The following is a 23,536-nucleotide window of genomic DNA, read 5'->3' as shown; positions in this document are numbered from 1 at the left end:
ATTGACTGATATGTGATATGACAGATTATGACCCCTGATAAAACCAACATAACTATGATCGACCTCCTACTGGAGTCTTAGAATAGTATTTTTCTATTATAGACTGTGAGCAGACTAAAGAAAATAATTTTAATTTATCAGATATTAAAGTTTGTGTTGAAAGTCAATTTGGTGGGAATGAATGGTCCTTTCTTAGTCCCACAGTGTGGGAATTCTCTTTTTACGACAATACAGTAACAAAATATTACCCAGTGAATATAAAAAAACTCTAAAAACAATACAAGCAACTGCATATTACTAAAGTACCTATAAAAAAAATATAAAAGCAACTGAAACTATAAAGGTCACTAGTTGACTAGGTACCCAGTTTTCTTGGTTTATTCTCTACACTCAGGGTGACATGCATGTTTTATATGTGAAAGGGACTTATTTAGATTCTTTAAACAAATATCTATAGAAACAAAAATGGGAAGCTGAAACTCACTACTAATGCAACTCCAGACAACTTATTGATCTTACGGACAGTTTTGTATTGTTCTACTATGACTGTTGCTAAATGAGATTTTGAATGAAAATTAATCTTTATTGGCACTATTGCTGTACTTTCCATATTTTTTAGTAGTCAGAATCCGATCATTTTGCATATTATAAGGTGTTTTAAACTTAATGGATATATTTGGTGGAAATGTTGCTGAATAGTAAAAATTTTATTGTTTGAACATTAGTAATGTGAAAAACTGTGTTCCTCTGCAGTTTAGTACTTTGGCAGTTTTTGTTGTTTTATGGATATTTATAATGCAAAAAGAAATCACCTGCCATAACAACTAAAACATTTTAAAGCTACTTTTACAACCAAAAATTTAAAATTATTTTCTAAAATCATGCTAGTAGTCTACTGCATTGAATTGTGGGAAAATAAGTTAAGCCTATTAAATATTAATTTACCACCAGGAGTATGCTTAGTTATTTTGATTTGATTAGGAGTCATACATTATCGATTTCACTACATTTGACAAATATTTGCAGATTTACCTTTTTGTGAATTATTTTTGTAGAGCATATCTAAAATATTTTAAAGAAAATGCAGCTTTGGATGGTGAGGTACCTAGATGCAATGTTACTTAACAAGCTATTTGCTGGCACTTGCAAAGCAGCCAATCCAGGAGTGTCGTTCTTTGTTCTTGGTGCTGATTGGCTGTGCCCCCAAGGGAATGGATATGAAAGATTGTAGATGTTTGATTCTTTAGTAGTACTAATTGATGTATATTAGGGTATGTTTTGTGTTTGAACTATTAAAATTGGCAAGTGCAAGTGTTTTTAAAATGGGTCTCAGGTATTTGCAGATTTGAGCTATTCGTAGGCTCTGTGTTCTCTAACACTGTCTGAATGTACACAGTGCATCAATTGTATCTTATGCCTAAAAAGGCAATCACAGCAAATGCCCAAAATATGATAACATTTTGAGCTCATATGGCTTACCCTACATAGAATCACAATCAATGGAAAAAGGGTATAACAGACATTTTTAGAATATACTGTACAAATAAATTAACTTCTGAGTAAGATTTAACCATTTTATAGTTATTCGTTGTAATAAACAAATGGACTCTTAGTGGGTAGGTACATTGATACAAAGCAGTTTGTTTATGCATATGAAATGAAAGGAGGCAAGGAAAACAATTTAGTGCTTATTCTTAGAATAGTCTGGTAGCAATGACCAGTATGGATAATAAAAAAGATTTAATTTCATACATTTAAATGCATCCTTTTTGTCTACAATTTAATCAATTCACACAGTCAAAAATCTGACACTAACAATCGCGGTCATAAAAAAATAACCCTGACTCATTACCAAATTGGCTTCTTCACTACAACTTTTACTGTGTTTTGATGCAACTAAGCAACTGTGATATGACTGCATTTCATCATGTTTTCTGATGCCCGCTTAACATTTATTGTTGTTCTTAAGACAACCATAAAAAAATTGATGAAACTGCAAACCTAACCAAACAGTCTGTTTTTTCATAAAATCAAGCTAACTTCAAGTGCACCAGGTACTGGTAGTAAAGGGATCTCTAGGAAACATTTGTAAAATGCACACACACTTTGATTACAAAAAGGGACCTCCTCACACACATACACTGACAAGGAGACAGTGCTTTGGTGGTTTCCTTGGTCCCGGTGCATGAGGGGTTCCAGATGCTGGTAGGGAGAGATCTGTTTGTTTAGATTAGACTGCACAGCTGAGGGATAGATTAGTTCTGCCTGGACCGCGGAGCCCTGTGCTGGGCCGTGCTGGGGAAACTGGCCCATCATCCGAGAAGAAAAAGAGGCGAGAGGAGAAGAGGACAGACCAGCTGTTTATGTTTCATCTGGAACTGCCCTCCGCAGGCGACCCATGGACGACCCCGCCTAGGGAAGCTGTGTGGCCCACAGATGCACATACGCTGCAAAACTGTTGGAACTCTGCATGATTTCATTTGGGGTTCATTCATGCCTGCTTTCTTGGTTGTAGCCAGAATCCCCCAGCCGTCCACCATCAACTGCGTACAGCACTTGTCTTGGGTGTTTATTCTTCAAGTTGTCACGTGCAAAAACATTAGCAGGAGTTGTCTCTTCTCACTGCACTCTCTCTGCACTGTTTATAAATGCTCAGACACAGGAAGTTCTGTTTATTAGACAAAGTGACAGAGAGAAATTGGGAGTGAGACACATACTCGTGCAAAGGGGTGATTGTCTCCTCGTACACCCTGAACTGTGAGAAAACATGGAGTGGTCGGTATTTTTTCTTTAAAGGTTTTGTTGCTCCTATGTGGCCTTTATTTGGCAGTTGTCAGATAGGAAAGCAGGTTGTCAGAGCGGGAGAAGACATGTGGCAAAGGTCATCAGGCCAGAACTTGAACCTGCGACAGCCACATTGAGGACTAAGGCCTCCATACGTGGGTCATGCTTTACCCCTGTGCCAACGCCACAGCCAGTATTTTATCTTTCAAGCAATAAGGAGTTGGTTGGTGGTATGGGATAGTAAAAGACCCTCAACAAGAAGCACTGTATTTAGAAAGACTTGAAACAAAAAATACTCTATCTGCATTTAATTGAAACACTAAGACAGGAGTTATTCCTATGACTATTAAAAATGTCATTATTACAATTAGATTATTTTCATTTATAACGTTCAAAGACTGGTATTTTGTTTTTGTTCTACTGTATATAAAGAATAAATAACCAAAGTTTACGACTGCAAGTGCAAGAATATTTATACCATACAAAACATTTTACTTTATTTATATACATTTTGTCAATGTCAAATTTAATTATATAGCACTTTAAAAACGGGTTTAAAACTCCACCAAAGTGCTGTACAAAAATGATAATAAAATAAGCTGATGAAAAGAAAAAGAAAAATAATACAAGAAAAATATATGTATAATGTTAAAATAATAAGAGTAATAATAAGTGCCATTCTACTCTTTATAGAGTTACACTGGGAGTCTAATGAGCTGATATTAGCTGACTAATTAGTTGGTCTAGCCTGCAGCTGGCTTCTTGACAGTCACGCGACCCAGAGATTAGTGTTATATTCGTGTTTGATAATGACCAGAATTCAATCATCACAATTAGCAGTTACGTTTTTAAATTTTATCTAAAGAGGAATGGTGGATTATGCTCCTTCAGTTTTCATAGCATGTGTCTGTATTTTTTACAGCAAAAAATATGTCCAAACAGCAAACCCTTGCTTTCTTGTGTCCATGGGCTAAGTACGCTGGTCTTCTTTAAGCCAGCTGGCGGTCAGTGTGCAACAACATGTGCACAAGGGGAAGTACTGTGTTACTGTTTCCCTCCATAAGCCAGAGACAAAAATGGATCAGAGTAGCAAAAAAAAGAAAAAAATAATGTTTTCAGACTTCCATGTAGAGGTTAAGTCCTGCAAATGTTTACTTTATTAACAGGGACCAGTATGATGGTTTCAAAGCCTGATAATCTGAAGTAATTATGACATGTTTTTATGCTATATCATTTCTTATACAAAAATGTAAAACAAAAATACATGCAATTAAGTTTAAATTTAAAATAAATGCTAATCATTATTGCTACTAAGATAAATGCTATTCTTGTAACTCATATTCAGTATGAGTTACAATATTGCTGTTAATATTATTTTAGATTTATTGTAATTTTGGTACTACATTTTAAAAATCTAGAATACATTTCAGTGCATATTGTGCAAAGTACACATTTGTTGTTCTACCCTTTATACCAGAATACAAGCATAAAAAGCTCATCATTAGTAATTAGTTGGTTAATTGGTCGAGCTATCTGCTGTGGTACCCAACCTCCGACTGTTTTGAAACAGAGTAAGGCTTTGCACGAGTGATGGATAATCCTACTTTGAATTTGATGTTCTTCTATGCATGAGATAAATTTTGCTGTTTTCTTTCAGATTGCTGACCGGCAGTTATAGGTCTGGGTGGGGCAGGATTATATCAGGCTACCCTCCATAAAGCTGGAAAAAACCTTGGTCTCTTCTGGTCTTTCTCTGACATCCCATTAATAGGACTTTGAAATATAGAAACTGTGCTACGGAACACTTATGATGCTTTGGACGCATAACTGATTTAAACTACGGTGTACCAGTAACTGATTCATGCCTTCCTGGTAGCAATATTTTAAGTCTACTTTTCTTTGAAAAAAGTTATTTAGGTCAGAATGCATCCACACTGTTGAGAAACTCTGTGTTTATTTTCACTGTGCCACTCACAGGAAATGATTAGCTCCAGCAGGAAGTTGTAGTATTGTGATGTCCTATCTTGATCTCCCCCACACACAAACATTGCTTGGAGTCAGCTTTGGAGAAAATGCCTCATGGCGAGTGTTCAACTCAAGATGCACCCTCGATTTCACATCAGTGTAATGATTAGCTGTCAGAGAAAAGAGATGTGAATTAGAGGAACATGAAGGCTTTGTTGTTCTTCCTGGCCACAAATAGCAAGTTATGGTATCTCACAGTATCAACGGGCCAAGGCAATCCGAGGCCAAATTGTAAAGAAAATAAGACCACTGCCTGCCTCTAATTAAAACAGTATCAAATAAACATTGGCCTACTGTACTACTAAAGTCCTTCACGGTTTTGACTTTGAAACTGGTAATCACCTCAGTTTGCTGATTGGCAAAGAGAAGTAGCAAGAACTGGGTAAAAAGTTTAGAAGCTCTGGGCATAGATTGAACTTGATGAAGCAGATGAGCTAGAGTTGTTCTTAGCGCTAGTGAAGGTCATTGCATTCACGGAAATGTCCCAATTCAAGCTGAAACGACTTCACACTGCCCAGATTTATGGTGTGGACTTGGGGGCACAGAGTCATGAATTGTAGTCTCATGGCTACAGGCTGACGAGAGGCCCCGGGGTCCCGCAGCACTTTCTTTGGGTGCATAAGTGCAGAGGCCAGGGGCCACGGGCATGGACTCCAGAGACCCTGAGGTCATCTCGTTGAGGCCCCGCTATTTAAAACCTCACCTGATACTCACCCTGTGGCCTGGGTGCAGAGTGAAGACTCACAGCAGAGGGGGTGCAGGGCGGGAACTACAAGAAATGCAGCAGAAGTCGCAGCTGTCACCAAGGCACTGATGTGAAGAGGTTCATCTCTTGAACCTGACTGTTAGAAGGGAGTCTGAAAATGCATTTTATTTTATTTTTGTGTGAAAATAATTGTCCAGCAGAGGGCAGTAAATCTGAGGTATAATCTTTAAACTGATGTTTATGAGTACCCTAATTGAAAATAAATTATAGTTTCCCAGATTTTAATGGTTACAACCATATTTCTTTGTATGATATATGATGTGTGTGACCAGTGTTTTAAATTCAGAGAATATACAGTCATTAGACACTTTTATGTACACCATGTTTGTTCTGGGTTGGACCTCCAGAGATGCTTTATTTGTCCCATAGATTCAGCAAGGTGTCAGAAACATACTTCAGAGATTTTGGCCCTGCACATCTATTATCAAAAACACTTGTATCGTATCACCTCAGTTTGTTTGAGCCATTGAAGTGCAGTGTCATTTTCACCAAACCTGTTTGAGATCATTTTGAATTGTGATATTCTGTTTTAACTTGATGAAATAGCCATCAAATAGGCAACCTGTGTTCGTAAAGGAACAGATGTGGTCAGTAACAATACTACAATGCTGGGGTTAACTGTTGTGATTTAAGTAATGCTCATTTAGTTCAAAGGGGTTGCAAGTGTAACAAAAGAATATCCCATTAACCATTACACCACTACTACCAGGCTGAGCTTCTGGTCAAGGCAGGATGGATTCCTGGTTTCATATTGGTCTATGCCAAATTCCGATTCTCTACCCTTTGAGCAGCTGAAATTTCTACTCATTGAATTGGGCAAAATGTTTTCAATTTGTTATTGTCTAGTACCTAGGCGTAACTTCCTGAAGGACTGGTGTGGACATGTCCCCACCAACTCTGGCATGAAGGGGACAGTCCCCACCAATATTTCCTGCACCTTTTTTTCTTTATGTGCTTACATAGGTAACTCGACAGCAGCTGCACGTTGTATTCAAAGCAATAACAGACAGGTAATGCTTTTTTAAAATTCCTTTGATTTAGACTCTAAATCACTGAGCGGACTTGCCATTTATGCCATATCCTCTAAATTTTAGAGGATTGGACATCACGTGACTTACTGTGCGCGCGGTGGCAGTGAGCCAAAGGCACTGTTGCTTTGCATCCAGTCAGGAATATCGGTGGTCGGGGAAATGACACAACCAAGCAAAGAATCTGAGAAGGGGGGGGGCAAAGTTTTGATATTGATTGTCAACACTAGGTAGCAAGATAACAAAGTCCCAAGGGATCACATTTCACAGGTCGGTAAAAAACCTTAATTAAAAAATATATAAAGAAAGTGGAGAGTAGGTTAGTCATGCTAAGCTTAACTTTTATCACCTTAACACGTGCTCTTGCTGCGCAGTTCAGAGTATTTCGGTTCAATTAACACAAAAACAAGGCGACCCACATACGTTTTCTGACAGATAATCAGAAGTGCAGGTGTTTCAGTTAGCTAATCAACCACCGCGAGTGTTCGGGATCACTTCCTAATGATCGCAAAACGGAAATTCAAAACATATATCTGCAACAGACAGAATGTTCTGTTTGGTGTTTGTACGTCCTTTTTGTAGGGGAAATATTTTTGTGGGTTTTTTTTTTTTTAGTGTTAATTCCTGACGCATTGGAATGAAATCATTGCTCTGCGCTTCCGGGCTGCTGTTTATTGGTTGCCATGGCAACGAGTCTGTGTATGACGTTAAGCTGACAGAGTGAGAAAAAAATATATATATAACCAACCGTTTTTTATACATTTTTTCCCAGGACAAATTGCTTCATTTGTTCGTAGAACGTGGCAAAATTCAGATCACTCATAAAATAGGATGAAATATTTCATAAAGTATATAGGAGCCAAAGTTGGTTAAATTTTAAATCACGGCTCCTATTAAGTAAAATTAAATTATGGGCCATTATAAAGAGAAATTTGCTTTGCTCTCTTTTATTTCTAGGACTGACAGAAACCAATCTATAGATTTATTAGCAGAAAGAATATATATATTTACATATCCAAACATCAGCATCTCAGCTTTAAGCCACATTTTATAGAATCCAGTAATATCGATGGTCACTTTATTCACCAATTTCTCCAACCAGACATTCACATGGAAGTTTAATAATGGAAGTCATTTCTAGTTTATCACTAGAAAAGAAAAGATCTTCCAATAACTGTGGGTACATCAGCGCCCTAACGCCCCCTCCACCCGCTCCTCTTCGTCCCCACCAACTTGCAACACAAAGTTACACCCTTGGTCTAGTCTGTGTTTGATGCAGCATCAGTTTCCTGTTCTTTTCTGAAAGAAGGGGCATCAGGTGTGGTCATCTGCTTCAGTGTTGCATGTGTTCTGCAGTCCTTGGTTTGTACAAGTGGTTATTAGGGCTACTGTTGGTCTGTCTGTCTGTCATCTTAAGCAAGTCTTTTGGATAACCACTGGATAGTTTCTCTTTTTCACATTGTTTTTTAAAACCTTAGAGACAGTTGTGTGTGAAAATCAGCGCTTTATGAAATGATTGTACCAGCTTTTTCTGAACCAACAACCATGAGACACTTAAAACCCATGCTCTGTTCAAATCGCCTTATCCATTATTAAATGCCTAAAAACATTGAGTTGCTGTCATGTGATAGATTCATTATTGTGTGTGGTAACAAGAAATTAAACCACAGTACTAATAATTTGACTGATGTGTGTAATTAAAGTGGATATTTTGCTGAATGGCAAAAAATGTCACTGGAAACATTTTGCACCTTCACAAATTGGTACTTTTGCTTTTTTTAGTCATGTTTATACCTGTTCTTGGTCTGACTGGATTAAGACTATTCATAAATGCCTTTACAGTCAATAATTTTAAAAGATGCCTTAATAAGCTGCTCATAGTCCTGGTTATGTGATGCCAGTAAATATTTTGTTTCAGCAGGAAATTGCTGATGGTTCATTTTTGGTTTGAGTACAAGTTGTAATCAGTAATTTTTCCTTATTTTGACTTCTATAGGGATCAAAACCCCAATTCATGGAAAAAGATGCAATATACAAAATTATATTAAAATAAATTATATGTCAGATGGCAGTATTTCATTATTATTTATCCACATAATCAATCAAAGCACTTAATAATGAGGACACATCCACTTCCTTTGTGCTTCGCTTTTGTGCATACTGTGATTAACAGCAGAGCCGACCAAGTTGGTGGTTGTTTTGGTGGGAATGGTAGTGAGAGACTGCAGTTTTAATGTTAAGTGCTTGCAGAAAAACGCCTCGTGGAGAAAGATGAAGAGGAGGGGGGAGTGCCTCCCAGAAAGTGGCGTCTTCAGCTGAGACGATTGTGGTTTTGCATGGTTGAATTATTCAGCTTTTGATGTGCATAAAAGCAGTGATACATGCATGGATGCATGTGCACGAACACACACATACACACAGACATTCTAAAACTGTTGTTGCACGCAGAGAGGCTTTGAGGTTCTGGTTCTGTGAATGACGAGGTGGTTGACCAGTGCAGGCTAATTAGACGTCCCTTTTTGAGTGAGTGTTTTTTTTTCTCCTTTTTATCTCTTTCTTCTTCCTGTCGTGCACGTTATATTTTTTTTCTCCCCCACTGCAGTATTTTTTTCTTCTCCAGCTTTCATTCAAGAACCGCAAGCACTAAGAACACAAAAAAGTGTGCCCACACCCAATATTTTTTCCAGTTAACTCAGAAGTCACTGTAGGCGCCTATCGTTCTCGTGTCATCTGTTTTGCTCTTGCACGGTAGTTATTCAGTTGCGCGCTCAGACACTCATACAAACTGCACTCAATTAAGTGTGTGTTTATCAGTTAGCCACAAACAGGATTAAACCCTTGGTATAAGGAATAACATTCCTACGTGTGTTGTGTTAAATTTTATGAATTTATGAAAAGCGCAGGCGGATTGGTGAGGGACTTGGTATTGGAGGAACATTGAGCCTCTGGTTCTGTAAGCAGAGTTTTGCAGGGATGTTTTCTCAAGTTGAATCCCCGGTATTTGAAAATCGCCTTGTTAGTGAAAGCCCTACCTGGCCGAAAGTTAAAGTGCATTGCCATTTCGAGTTGCTAAGTTATTCGTGGGGGTGTGTATGCGTGTGTGTGCGCGCATGCTGCAAATGAGAGCACACTCCCATTCACAAACAACTTCCTGAGATGCCTCCAAGTGCTCTGTTTACATTCTGCATTCTTTCAGGCGCTCTTATTCAAAAACCAGAGCCCTGCAAATGACCGACCACATGAGACTGTGGAGAAAGTTACCACCATGTCCCCCAACTTTACCTCCTTCTTTTACTCCTCTATTCCTCTCTTTTCCCCACTGCTAGAAAGGACTCTCTCTTTTACTCAAGCGTCTTTTTTTCCCCTCCTCTTCTGCCTCTTCCCCCTCCCTGGCTGGAGAGAGTGGCCTCAGAATGCCAGATGTATTACAGAGTGAGCCACGGCAATGTAAACACTCAGCCCTGCCATGAGAGCAGGGTGGTCTGGCCTCCCTCCTTCCCTGCCCTCCTTCTCCCTTCCTCTCTTCCCTCCCTCACAGTGCTGGCTGCCAGGAGGGTGGAGAAGTACAAAACAGGAGAGGGAGCACATTTGTGTGTGTGTGTGCTGGAGTAGAGAGAAAGAAGTATAGTAGCAGTAGTGTATTTGTGTTTTGGCCACGGAATCTGCCGTAGACTTAGAGAGATTGGAGTGTGGATTGATGCATCTCAGGCTGCAGTGTGGAGAATTTTATTGCAAACATATCCAAATGTATGTATGTGTGCTAGTTGCTGGAATTTTATGCAGCCCCTCTGGCTTACCGCAGTTACATACATAGCTTTATAGTTCATTGCAATTCCTGCAAAACGTCGTCACAGAGTCTGGCAGTAACAGCAAGTACCACACAAGCACATACAAGGCATGAAAAGAGAGAAAATATTTTCTGTCAGATGATCGAGAAGTTTGGAGTTTAAATTTGAGTCTCTATCAGAACAATAAAATGGTAGCAAATGTATGTTTCGGTTTGGTTAGATTTTTAAAGGTAAACATGGAGAGCTGACTAAATACCCCTTTACCATTTTGTAAATTTGCAGTTTTGGATGTTTTTTTTAACCTAAAAAAGCTTGTGAAATTCTGAGTCTGCTTTTACTGATGATGGAAGGTAATTTTCTACTTCTACTGACAGAAATGGGATTATGTTTCTCCAATAAATAACATTCACCAAAAGGAGGTCACTTAGAGTTATTTTAGTTTGATTTAGTATCATAATCTGTTATGTTTTAATAGGAGTCAAATGGCAAAACTGGGATCAGAACCTAACTTATTGGAAACAGGATGCAATAAATAGTCTTATGAAAATACAGTAATACACAGGTAAATTAAACTATATGTAAGATCTGGACTTTTTCATGATTGTTTTCATAGTACCCAACTACAAAAAGAATTTACTAAACTAATGTGCAATAGCTTGGGGAAATATTTTATCATTGGCATTAAATGGATAGTAAAGGGGTAAAATATGAATAAGTAGATAAATAAATTGGGACACTATAAAACCTTGTAGGTTTTTTAAACATACTTGAACATATTTGTTTTGTAAAATCAATTTAGAATACCTTTTAAATATTAATATACAATTTTAACAAAAAAATGCTAATTTTGTTGTGGAAACTAGTGAGGTAAGCTAAGGTAAGCAGGTGGTGTGATATTTTAGCAGTTTTAGTTGTTGTGTAATAAATATGGACTCCTTTACTTTTATTCCCATATAAAATTGCTAAAATAACACACCACATCACATCAGCAGCATGTGATTAGCACACTCGGAATTGTGAAGATCTGCCTTTTTCCTCAGACATTTAGTTTGGCGTCTGCCTGATTCTTGGTCATCGAGAGTGAACACCATATTGACAGTGAAAGAGCTGTCTGATGGTCCATTGTACACCAGACCGCTTTCTGGAAACTGTTTTTATTTTTGGATATTGGTTGGAGAAAAGACCCCTTGAATTGACTGTAGTTGTCCTGTCATGCCACTACATGGTGGTCTGATTTTAGCATGTTGTCAAATGTGGATGTGCTTTTTGCCCTTAGCTTGCCTCACTAGCCTCATTTAGAAAATTGCAGAGGCAGGCTATGCATTTGGTACCTGGGCCTCCAGAGGGACTTTACCGATTTAATCCACCATTCTGACACTACAAGTATGCAAGCCACCAATACAATTGTAAACAAAAAAATACAATATAACAGTTAGGCCTGTCGCGATAAACGATAAATCAATTAATCGTACGATAAATTAAAACTATCGACGTCATTTCAATTATCGCCATTATCGTCTCTTCCGGCCTTTTTCTCTTTCTGTTAATGACACTGAATGAAAAAGGGCTCTGCTCCGGTGCTCTCCACTGACTCCTCCCTTCCTAATTTCCTTAGTGTAAAGCCCAGCGCACACTACAGGATCTTAGAGCTGTCGGCGGATTGTCGGCCCATTTTCAAAACCTGAGACCACATATTAGCCGACAGAAATCCTAGGTATAACGGTTCGATCGGGTTCGGTCCTGCCGTGTGGTGTCCAACAATGGGCACAAAATAATGGCTACAAGTCCAGTGAACTAATTTTAAAGCCAGGCATTAATCAATGCTTTACTACAATCTACCTGCAATGCATGTGGCTAGTGTCAGCGTAAAGTCCTGACTGAATGAAAATCATTATAACCTATTTATGTCACGTTAACGAAGAACAGCTGAAAAGTTACCGGGTTTATCAACTGCGGTAGCAATTTCGCTCCAACTCCTCCCCTTGTCATTTCTATATTCTTTGCATGTTCAATAAACATTAATGTTGTTTCCACATCGGCTGGACTTCGGGTTGCGCCGTGTCAGCTGTTTGGGATTCCCCGACGTAATTTCCCCTCAGAAAGCACGGAGGGAATCCGCGCTTTCTGATTGGCTACCTGTCACATTCAACTGGCTGCGTTAACGATCCCAGTCGGGGAAAACCCCTGATTTAGATCGGAGCGGCAACGACGATCTACCATAACACACCACACAATCTTAGAAAGACCAACTTTCTAAGATTGTTGTTAGTGTGAACTATTGCATCAGGTAGTCGATGTGCCCATCTTTTACATTTAAATCTAATTATTACTGAAGGGCAACATAATATACAGACTTCATAATCTGCAGTCTTTTGGTTGAATGCAGTATTTATTTCCACTTTGGCTTTATGTTGTTTAGTTTTTATCAAGTACATTTTTTGTTAATGGAGACTGAGAATCCATTTTGTTTTTGTTTTTGGTTGTTTTGTTTATTTTGTTTATCAGTTCCAGTGTTTAGTGTTCTTTTGAAAATAAAGTGTATCTATCTTTGGCAGGAAATCACATGCATTATTACGTAATTTCCATTACATCAGTGTAAAAAGGTCTTCAAACAATATTATCGTTTATCGCAATAATTTTTTGAGACAATTAATCGCTCAGCAAAATTTGCTATCGTGACAGGCCTAATAACAGTATTGCAAAAGTTCAGGCCAGACATCAACATCAGTAGTAAAACTGATGTTGAATTCACACATATATGATCTAATTTCAATCTTCCAGCTCATGTCATTCAGATTGGGAATTTAAATGTGTCCTGAGTGATGACATGGGTCTTAAATAACTGCACTGTATCCAAGTAAACAGAGAGAAGACAACTAAGACCAAATTATGGCGATTTCCTTCTGATATTTTTACATGATCGCCATTATACTCCAACAGAATGTCTATACGCAGAGAGACGGAGAAAGGTAGGGAGGTTATTACATACATAATTTACATATTTATTAAATAGCCTAATTAATCATGAGCATTTTTTTGCAGATTGAGAGCAAATACTGCAAGAAACCCTAAGACAACTCCAAACCTCTACATTACAGCCAACTATGCCAAAAACAGAAAAAATAAAGCACATAATACTCACTCAGTTGTGGAGTATTTAGACAAAATCCACACTCCTGTCTTTACACAGGAAACACTTCAGTGACCGTCATAGAGATCTTTCCATTTATGTTCCATCTGTACACCCTTCTCTTGATCTTGTTGTATCCTTAACAAATTCTAGGCATTTTATCTGCAAAGCTCCAGAAGCTATAAGTGTTACTGCTCACGGCTGAGACTCCACTGTTTTTACGATGTCCAGTTGTTCAGAAAAGGTTCACCTATCTGCCATTGTTTTTGTTATCTGACCATGCGAATGTAGAATAAACCCTGTGCTTTCTGCACTTGTGCACTTTCACACCTGTTGAGTACTTTACACCTCTACGGGGGTGGTAGCAAAAAGGATCACTCTTAGACACTGGTTTCAGAAAGTCATAGACTCAGATCACTAGACACATATAAATGCCTGGCTGGATCACAACAAATGGTTTCATTTATAAAAACCACCCTAAATTATGCTGACAATGATCAAAAAATACCAATCACACCTCCAAGGACCATCTGAAAACTAAGAAATGGCAAGCAGGAGCAGAGTCAGAGCCTGGAACTTGATCTGTGGTTGTCATGAAAGATGCTGTACATGCAAAGATGTTTCCCAAGGGTTTAGGCTGCCAGCAGGAAGACTGAAACAGTACTCAGACAAATGTTAGTAGGTGAAGGTAGGGGACATGCTCCTCACATAATTACCATTAAAATATGATCTAAACAGGCACTATTAATGCCATTTTCTTAAATGCTTTTCTTATTTTATTTTACAGCAGTTAAAGTTATGCGACCAAAGTAACCTGTTAGTTGAACAGCAGCAAGTGGTTGGATATATAAACAAGTGCAATGATTAGTCAGGATGCAATGACTACAGAGGTCAGATGGTTTATATGTATAATAAGGAAGACATAATCAAGTTGCAATTATGGCAGACATTGCTGGTCTGCAAAAGTCCAAAGAAAATCAAGAGCTTCAGAAATTTTACATCACAAGAAAGCTTCTTGGCTAATTTGAAGGAAAGTATAAAAGAATTGGAGATTGTTTAACCCTACTGCACTGTACTGGTTTATGTCAGGCAGGGTGACAGGACAATGGAATATTGAATTGCTCTCAGGACAATTTTTGCTCTTCCTCTCACTTTCTTTTTGTTTCTGCCTCTGCCTTCTGTTCCGCACTCAGGAATGTGTGATTTTGGGATACCTGCAATCATGGGCCATCTTTACAGGAAATGACAAAGAGATGGCTGGCTGAGATTGGCTGCTCAGGCTCATGTCACGGTCTGTTATGACTGGGCGGTGGGCCAATCACAGGATTGTAAATCCAGCAGGGGGGAGGCAGTGAAAGCTTACCTGATTGCAAATGTACAGGCATTGACAGGATACATGTCCCCCCATCCATCTGCATGGTTTTAATTCATATAGTTCAACTGCTGAAGATTAACAGTGTTAACACCTTGCAATGACAGCTGCATCCATTTCTAGTTTAGGTATGAAGGTACATCTCTTTTACTTGCAACATTTACTTCACAAATGCATGCACATGTTGCAAAAACAGACATTTTACTGTCAGTGTTTTCTTCTACATCTACCTTATACTCTTTCTGCTGCCTTGTGAATCCATTGGTGTTAAAAGGGATTTTTTTTGGGGGGGGGGGGGAGAGTGGGATTTGGGGGGTTGGTAGAGGAGATTGGGGATTTGAATGAAGGCAACAACGTGGAAGAATCTGCCCATTGAGGACTGTGTGAATGTACACCTCGGGCCCAGGAGAAGCTGCATTGGGAGCCAGCCGACTGCTAAATACACCCATTTTAGGAGTTGCAAGGGCCGGACAGGTGATTAGCATAATCGGGGGCGAGGGTATCCATAGATATGGTAATGCTGCATTAAGGGGGGTGCAGCGGTTGGCAGCTGGAGTGTCACATTTGTGTCAGGGGGTCCGGCTGTTTTGGGCACATCTCAGCTTTCTACTCTGCTCTTTTCTTATTTTTCTGCCGCTCTTTTCTGTCATTCTCTCACTTTTTCGATCATTTTACAGAACCCTCTTTCTAACTTACTTATGTGGAAACCTACTCCTTTCTAAATGCTAACAGGGGAGAGTAAAGTGAGAGCACAAGGGGAAAGAGCATGAGAGGGAAAGAGGGGGGCTTGTCATGGGTCAGATAGGGTCTCTGCTCTCAGTAAGGCCTTTCATCACATATTTGTGGCTGTGTGCACACCTGCATTCACAACTACTATGTATGCTACTTCTAAGGAACCACTACAGCTGTTGTTGCTCTTGTGCTTTATTCTTTAGCACAAGCGCTAAAGAATAAAGCATGCATAGTGAGAGTGCAAGTTGGAATTGGTCGCTCCTATTGGTTTGCTTGTGTTGACTTAAGAAGTACTGACATTCATGGTAAAAATTATTTTAAAAAGAGGTGATGGATGGACGAATGGATGAACGGATGGTAGGGCTGCGCAGTATTAGGAAATCTTGCAGTGGCAATAACACTGGTAAATATTGTGATGATGATATAAGATGTAATATGTTCCTATTTTCTTCTTTCCTGTTTTTCCTCATGTGGGCTACCATCACTTTGTGATCTTTAGCATTTTGGGCATTGTCCTCTGTGTCCAGTATAATCATCTAATGTCACTGAGCACTGTTTTGCTCAGTGACATTAAATAAGTATGATCAGTTCATTTGTAAAGTCAATGTAAGTTTACAATTGAAGAATTTCACAAATTCAGTGTCATGCTGAGCCTTGGGGTGATGGTCACATGAGGATGCATTATTGGAAACTTGGACTCTGACTTTGCAATGACAAAAATGATTGAACATGTTTTTTACTTTCAGTTGTTTTGAGTTGTTTGAAATTACTAAAAGAAAAGCGACTTTGTGTCTTATTGTGCTGTTTTCTTTGTTGACATCACTGTCATACAGTTTAAACTGTATCTACCAAAGGTTTGGTTCACATAACCTTCCTGCAACAATAATCTTCATCTTTTCTGCAGTTGGAATTTAGATTCACATATACCCACTCTTAGAGATTAAATCGCTCTCTTTGTCTGTTTTCAATGTAAAAACCATGGATTAAAGTAGGTTATTTTTATCTGGGTGGAAAAGTGCTTTTTGTTCATCTTCATCAGTAGCTTTGGGTATGGGACATTTCTTTGCTGTTTGCAGGAAGGTGACCCGGTTTTGGGGGGGCGTTCCCCACACCACAGGGGGTTCTTGCTGAGATGAGGCCTAATCCAGCTAATCCATTCTCTGCATACATGCACACGTGTGCACACACACTTACTGAGGTGTGCTTGGCCACATGCATGTACACTGAATACACTCATACATCTTGGATGTTCTAATGTTAGTTGAACATCTGCTTAACACATATATTAATTTTTTTTAACCATTTTACCTTTTCTTTGTCATATCTAATATTTCTCCAACGTGTACATCACACGCATTAGTTGAAGGACGTGGTTGCTGTTGTTTTCCTTGAAAGTGTAAGCTACTTCCGTTTTCTGCATGAGAGATGTCTGTGGGATGGGGCTCTGGTGCTGTGTGTCCTGCATGGAAAAAAGAGAAAGTTGGCAAAGAGAAAAGGGGGCTGGGCTGGCTTTGACAGAGGGGCCGGGCTGATTGCCATCATAATCTGGCCAATCACAGGGTAGAGCTGAATAAAGCAAAGACAGAGAAAATGAGAGTAGGAATGGGAGGAGGGAGTCCAGAACTGAAAGGACGAAGGGGGTGATGTCAGTTCCTTAGAAACCTACGTCCTCTTCTTTCATAGCCCACTGCCCCCCACTCCAACACTTGGAGAATAGGGGAGCCCAGGGGTTAATGTTATGCAACATGTTCAATACCCACACTGAAGGCTCTGCCACAGGGGCATACACAAGCCTCTTCTCTTCTCTCAGTAATTTTCTCAGTGATTTAGAGAGTTTTGAGTGGAATCTTGTTGTGTTGACCAATTGGTCATTCCAAACTTATATGTTGATTAATATATTGTTATAACATTGGTTAAAAACCAAATGGTACAGCTCTATCACAGGTTTCTTCAACCTTTATTAGTATTTGTGGCATAAGTGTATGTGAAATCTGGAATGGGCAAAGTTTTAGAGTTACTCTTCAAGCTTGCACTGTGTACAAAGTTTGATAAAAGATGATCTAAAGTGTACAAGAATTTATGTTCCCGTTATCAAGTAAAAACAAATCCTTGTTACACTGAAGAATCAGCATACAGTACATCAAAAGGGACAAACCTAGTTTTTTTTCCCCCTGATGATGGAGTTTGATGCAATGTCCAACTTCAATCACTAGGTGGTGTTTCAATCCATATATCTTTGTACTTCATCCTTCATCTTTGCCTGTTTAAAAATGAATATAAAATGCTTACATTTGAGGATGTTTATCATGGATTCCATTAACTGTATTTTTCTGAGAGATCAAGTCCAGGAGTGAAATATAAACACTCTTCCTGTAGAAAACATCTAGATTCTTTAAAATTTTATCTTTTGATATTCCCAACATGTTTATTGTGCATCATGACTAACTGGAATATCCTAATGTAGAACGGGGGAGTTGAAGTCAACTCAACAATATTACAGTAGTGATCCAGTATCTTAGGAGATAGTCATGAATCCATATTGACTATAATATGTAAGGGATAATAAAGGATTGGGAAAACAAAGTGATATGTTAAAAATCAAAGATACTCTCTGCAGCAGAGTCTGCTGAGATGTCACATCATACTTAGAGTAGTAACTTCTACACTGAAGATAGTTGGTGTTAGTTCAATCTGAATAAATATTACATTTGTAGTTGCAACCATGATTACTGACTGAAGCTATTTAACAGTTCTTAGTGTGTCTTTTGGAAAAATTGCCTTCACTTTACCAACGACTACCAACTGGTTCAACCCAGCTCTTTTTCTTAAATCACCCAGCTGTGTTCTCAACTCTCACTATTTTTCTTCCAAAAACATGGACAAATTTTTACTATAAAAACTGTATACTGAGCTCTGATCTGGAGCATACTGGAGGTTTCTTTTAAGGCTAAATGTGCTATTTGCTGCAGATCGTATAACAGTCCAGAGTGTTGAAGCAGCAGTGTATTTTCAGGTTAAAGAAGAAAAACACATCAGGAAAAAAATAGTGCTGGTAAAGCAAGCATTTAAAAGTCAGTGACACTTTGTTTTGGTCACAGCAGCTGAACTTGGAGCTGAACACCTTCAAGTTATCAACACAAGCTGGGGTCACCCAGTTTTCCTTGGAGGAGGAATATGGGAATATGTGTCATTGAAGAAACACAGCTGTGTGTACACACATTCGTATGCACACCCCTGCACGTATGCAGTACTGTGTGCACACACTCACACTTTTTCCCGGTCCAGCTGGGGTGTTAATTTCACCCCACGGCTGTGCGAGTGTTGACCCCAAAACTTTGCAACCTTGTGAAGTGAGGAATTCTTGAAGCCCAAGGCAGTAATGTGCTGTTTCCTGTAGAAGAAGACTACATTCCTTTGACTTGTCCCTTCCTTTACTGCTCGCTCGCTGTAAACTCGAGGGTTTTTTGGGTGGCTGTCCGCAACTTGGAAAGCATTCCGGCCAGACAGTGAGCTCTTTCTAAGCACAGCCCTCCCATCTTTTTCCAATTAGATCTTTCTTCATGTTCTCTCACACAGAGAGGCAGGGTGAAAATAGATGTGCTTCCTTCCTTGTATCAGTGTTATCTTTCTTCCTTCTGGCAGTGCACTTACACCGAGCCTGCGGCTAGCTTTGCGTCCGAGTGCTGAGTGCATTGGACAAGTTGACTTGTTAGTGCACTGTCTGTGCACATCGGGTCCTAATAAGTTCCATGCATGCTCCTTTGAAGGCAGTTGCTGGTGTAACATAGCTGTGTAGCTCGTCTAGTACTGGAAAGCATGTCGCTCTAGTTAGGCTCGGCCTGCTATTAATGATGAGTATTATAAACATGCTTTCAGACAGGATCAGATGGGAATGCTGTTTGGGTCCAGAAAAGAAGAAATCAAGTGTGTTTTCCTAATGCCCCAAGACATGGCCCCCTCCCTCCCGTTCCATTGGTCTGACTGGGTGGTCCGGCCCAGCAGAACAGGCCTGCTTATGTTCAACTTTAATGCCATTACAATGGAGTAAAAACATTCAATCCATGCCTACTGTTGCACGAATTGAGCCGAATTGTTAAATTGGATTAAGGCATAATAAAATGTTACAGATTTTTCACACATCCAACACTCTTACTGGGCATTTTTCATGTTTTGTGTGATGGCGTGTGTGTGAGTGTGTTCAAGACATTGAAAGAAGACAACTATGAATTACTTGAGCTTTCACTGAGTGTTTAGTTTCTGATGATGGAAGGGGTGCAAATCTGCTGCTCATAAATCTGGCACATTGAAATTGAAGTTGTGCACAGTCACATACTCAGTATTAAAAGTGCTACTACAACGATTAAACCGTGATGGTTTTGGTGATTTTTGTTTTATTGTTTTGTCTTTCTTCAGTTCTTTTCATCACTTTTAAAGCAAATAGCACAGTCTGTATCTTTTTGCCACGGATTATGTATGTTATAATGCTATTCACTCCTACTTCAATTGCATTGAAACAAGCTATTTACATTATAGAATAATTTGTTTTTACTGAAATTAAATGACTAGATTACCATTTTAAAGTAAGTTTTAAGTATTGTTTCTTTTTTATTTTGAAGTTTATAAATACAAAAATTCCTAGGAATACATTAATATGACAATTTGGGACAGTATCAATTTCTGATGTAAATATTGCTGTCATGGCTGATAAAAGATTTGTTAATAAGAAAAGAATTGCAAAATCCTAAATTTTGCACAGAAAAGATTTTGTTCTTACTGCAGTTAGTCGTCACAATCCTTCTTAGAGGATAGAAATAATAAAAAGCATACTGTCATACAAGCACTGCAACTACCCACTATTTATTTGTACACGGACAAAATTGGCATGACATTTATTGTAAGGTTTAAAAAATGTTGCTCTGGAAAGTAAAATTTATTACTACTAAATTCATATTTCAAAATAGAAATTTGTTTTAGGACTCTGTTGCAGGGGCATCCACACTTTTAATCACATGAGCCAACGCTTTCGAGCCAAAAGTACTCGCTGGACAAAAAAACTAAAATGAAGTAAATAAAGTATCTGGATTTATTTTATTTTATCTTATTTCATTTTTTTATTATTTTCGAAATTTATGTTTTTTTTTTTCGTAGATTCAAAACTTAAAAGTGATTTTGCATGCTTACTGTATCAAAAGGAAGACATGTAGTCTTCAGCTTCTCTTGGACTTGATTGAGCAAATTTATTTGCTGTAATAAGAACAGGATTTGAGTCACTTTCTCTCAAAACGCTTGCTATAATTATACAAGTTTAATAAAAAATAAAAACAGTTTTTTTAGTTGTTTTATTTTTTAGTAAAGAGCCATGGGTGAATGTGGTTCTACATTTTCTTAAAGCTGGGTTATAAAAAGAGAAATACTCTTTTTAAGATTTTCTATTGTAAGGATATTATGTTGGTAATAATTTTACCCTAGTTAAAATTAAAAAGTCTCCATCTGCATCAACCACCTGTGCTGCAGGCAAAGTTAGTATCATTCTTGAACTGCAGAAGGGGGCCAAACAAAATCAAGCAAAGGTCCACAAATGGCCCACAAGCCACACTTTGGACACCCCTGCTCTATTGCAATTTGAACAAATTTGTAAATTTCTCTAATTTTTAGATTTGTGTATAAATGTATGCTTTGATTAAACATTTAAGATCTTGACAGAAGAGTGGAGGGTTTATTCCCACCCCCCCCCCCCATTTTTGTCTTAATTTAAAAAAAACAAACGAAAACATTATGCCAATAAGCATGACGGATTTTGAGTTGGCTGAGTGATTGTGCTTCATGGAGCAAAGTTTTAATGGTCTTTGAAGAGGAACCACAAACTTCTGTATATCGCTCTGTTTATGGGGAATGAATTGTTTGACATATTCCAGTCTTGTCATCTTTTATTTTTCTATTCAGCATCCTAAGGTTCCAGTTTTGTTTTGTCTTATGAATATGTATAAGTTGAACAATGTCATAAAAGCACAGTTTTATGTTTAATTTTAGCCTCGATTTACTGTTCTTAGCTAGCAGGATGGGCGCCCAGTATGGACTTGTGTAGTGTAGCCCATCTGACATGTTGTGCATTCAGAAATCCAATTCAGCAAATCTCTTATTTGAGCTAACTCGCCTTTCTATCATGTCAAACAAATCTGCAATTTTTTCTTTGACGTCCACAAGCCATTCAGCAGAAAAAGTTTTTGATGGCTAGGTGAATCAATTACCAAAATTGCCGTTCTTGTGTGGCATTCCTGCTCTGTAGTGTCCTGCATTTATCGGAAGAGGTCCATAGAAGTATCATTAGTGAACCTTCAGCAAAGGCTTATATTGATTTAAATGTTGTTTCTGGTATTGAGAGAACAGTGTCAGAATGCACAATGCATCACTGTTATCCGCATTATAGACAAAATGTTCTGCTTCATCAGTGTATTCTGGAGAATCCTGTTAACTGCAAGTTTTTTAAAATATATATATAATTTACACTTTTTTGCCTAAATGACGTCTGGTCCATTAAATTAATGTGATTAAAATAGGGTTGTTGTAAACGATTATTTTAGTAATGAAGTAATCTATTGATTATTCTGACGATTAATCAAGAAACCAAATCTTAAAAAATTCATCAAATAAAATATTGGTAAATACTGCCATAACAGCAGTATTAATATCAGATATCAACATCTGCCCAAATGTTCTTATTTGTACACTCCTAACAATTGCTTTTCTGTAATTTATAAAATTAGCCTATAACAATAAAAGGTCACTTTTTACATTAATCTGGACAAGAACTATGCAAAAATCTGAAATCATATTCACTTTAATAATAAAGCAACAAGCTCACAAATACACTTCTGAAAAAATGTCTATTCTCTAGTTATAAGTTTATGTATTCATCTTCAGTCAATTTAATAGATAAACTCTCACTTTGCCCAGGAATTTATAGCTTTTGTGTCCATGTTAGCAATGAGATTGGACACTTTCATCACACACAGAAACACATCTGCCAGCTATGTACCGCCAGGGTGTGTTCCGGCACCCATTTGTTGTGACCGCGGTGGTAGAAAATTTATTTTTCCGTTCGTTCGTAAAGCTACACTTATGCTAAGCATCAGCTACTGCAGCCCTCTGTGTTCAGTCTATCAGTTCCACCTGTATAAATACACTCGCCGCACACTTCTAAGTTAAAGTCCTCGATCAAAGACACTTGAGGCTAAACAAATGACCTCACTCTTCAATTTAAATAAGCTAATGCATATCATTAAGTTTATGTGCTTGTGAATTCTAAAGGGTTTGATTAAACGAACTTATTAAATATTACATTCAGATATACATAGGATTTGTTCAAATATTTGTTCATTGGGGTTAAAAAAAGACACCTTAATGACTGAATTCTTCTTTGTCCAGTTGGTGGGCGTGTTAACCAGGAACTGAAGTACACACGACAAAAGATGGGGGAAGAGGCCATGTTTAACTCTCAGCTGATGATCCAGACACCGCGGGAGGAGGGAGCCAACATACTAACGGTGGAGGCCCTTCTACAGCACCTGGAGTCTGCTCTCCGAGCCAGCAGAGTTCATGTTTACCTTTATAACAGGTAACTAATATTTTCTGTCCTTATCTCAGATGTTTGTGATAGGGCTGTAATACATTAAATCCTGTTATGTTAAAAGTCCATGTTATTTTCCCCCAAAGCCTGCCCTGGTGAAAAAAACTGAATGCATATCTAATATCTGTTTGTTTCAGACAATGGAAATTGGAACACTTATGCTTCAAATCAGGAGAACTAGTCACAGAAACACATTTTATGAATCAGGTAAGACAATAATTTGTTTTAATATATACTCCCCAAGTTTGACACCAACCTGTCATTTGGTGTGAATTCTGCTTTGT

The 23,536-nt window shown here is 38.3% G+C and overlaps 1 protein-coding gene across 1 annotated transcript in view; it reads left to right on the top strand.

The window, feature by feature from the left end:
* The window catches only part of ptch1 (patched 1), a 65,402-nt gene that overhangs the window by 3,885 nt on the left and 37,981 nt on the right, over nt 1–23,536 (top strand). Inside the window, exons 3-4 of the mRNA XM_005794902.2 lie at nt 23,051–23,240; nt 23,390–23,459. Coding sequence (XP_005794959.2) covers nt 23,051–23,240; nt 23,390–23,459 — 260 coding nt within the window. The remainder of the gene's footprint in view (nt 1–23,050; nt 23,241–23,389; nt 23,460–23,536) is intronic.

Source organism: Xiphophorus maculatus, chromosome 12, assembly GCF_002775205.1.
Source record: "Xiphophorus maculatus strain JP 163 A chromosome 12, X_maculatus-5.0-male, whole genome shotgun sequence".
In the NCBI taxonomy this organism is placed as follows: domain Eukaryota; kingdom Metazoa; phylum Chordata; class Actinopteri; order Cyprinodontiformes; family Poeciliidae; genus Xiphophorus; species Xiphophorus maculatus.
The sequence above is the reverse complement of the archived record's forward strand: the minus strand, read 5'-3'. Positions and strand labels throughout refer to the sequence as shown.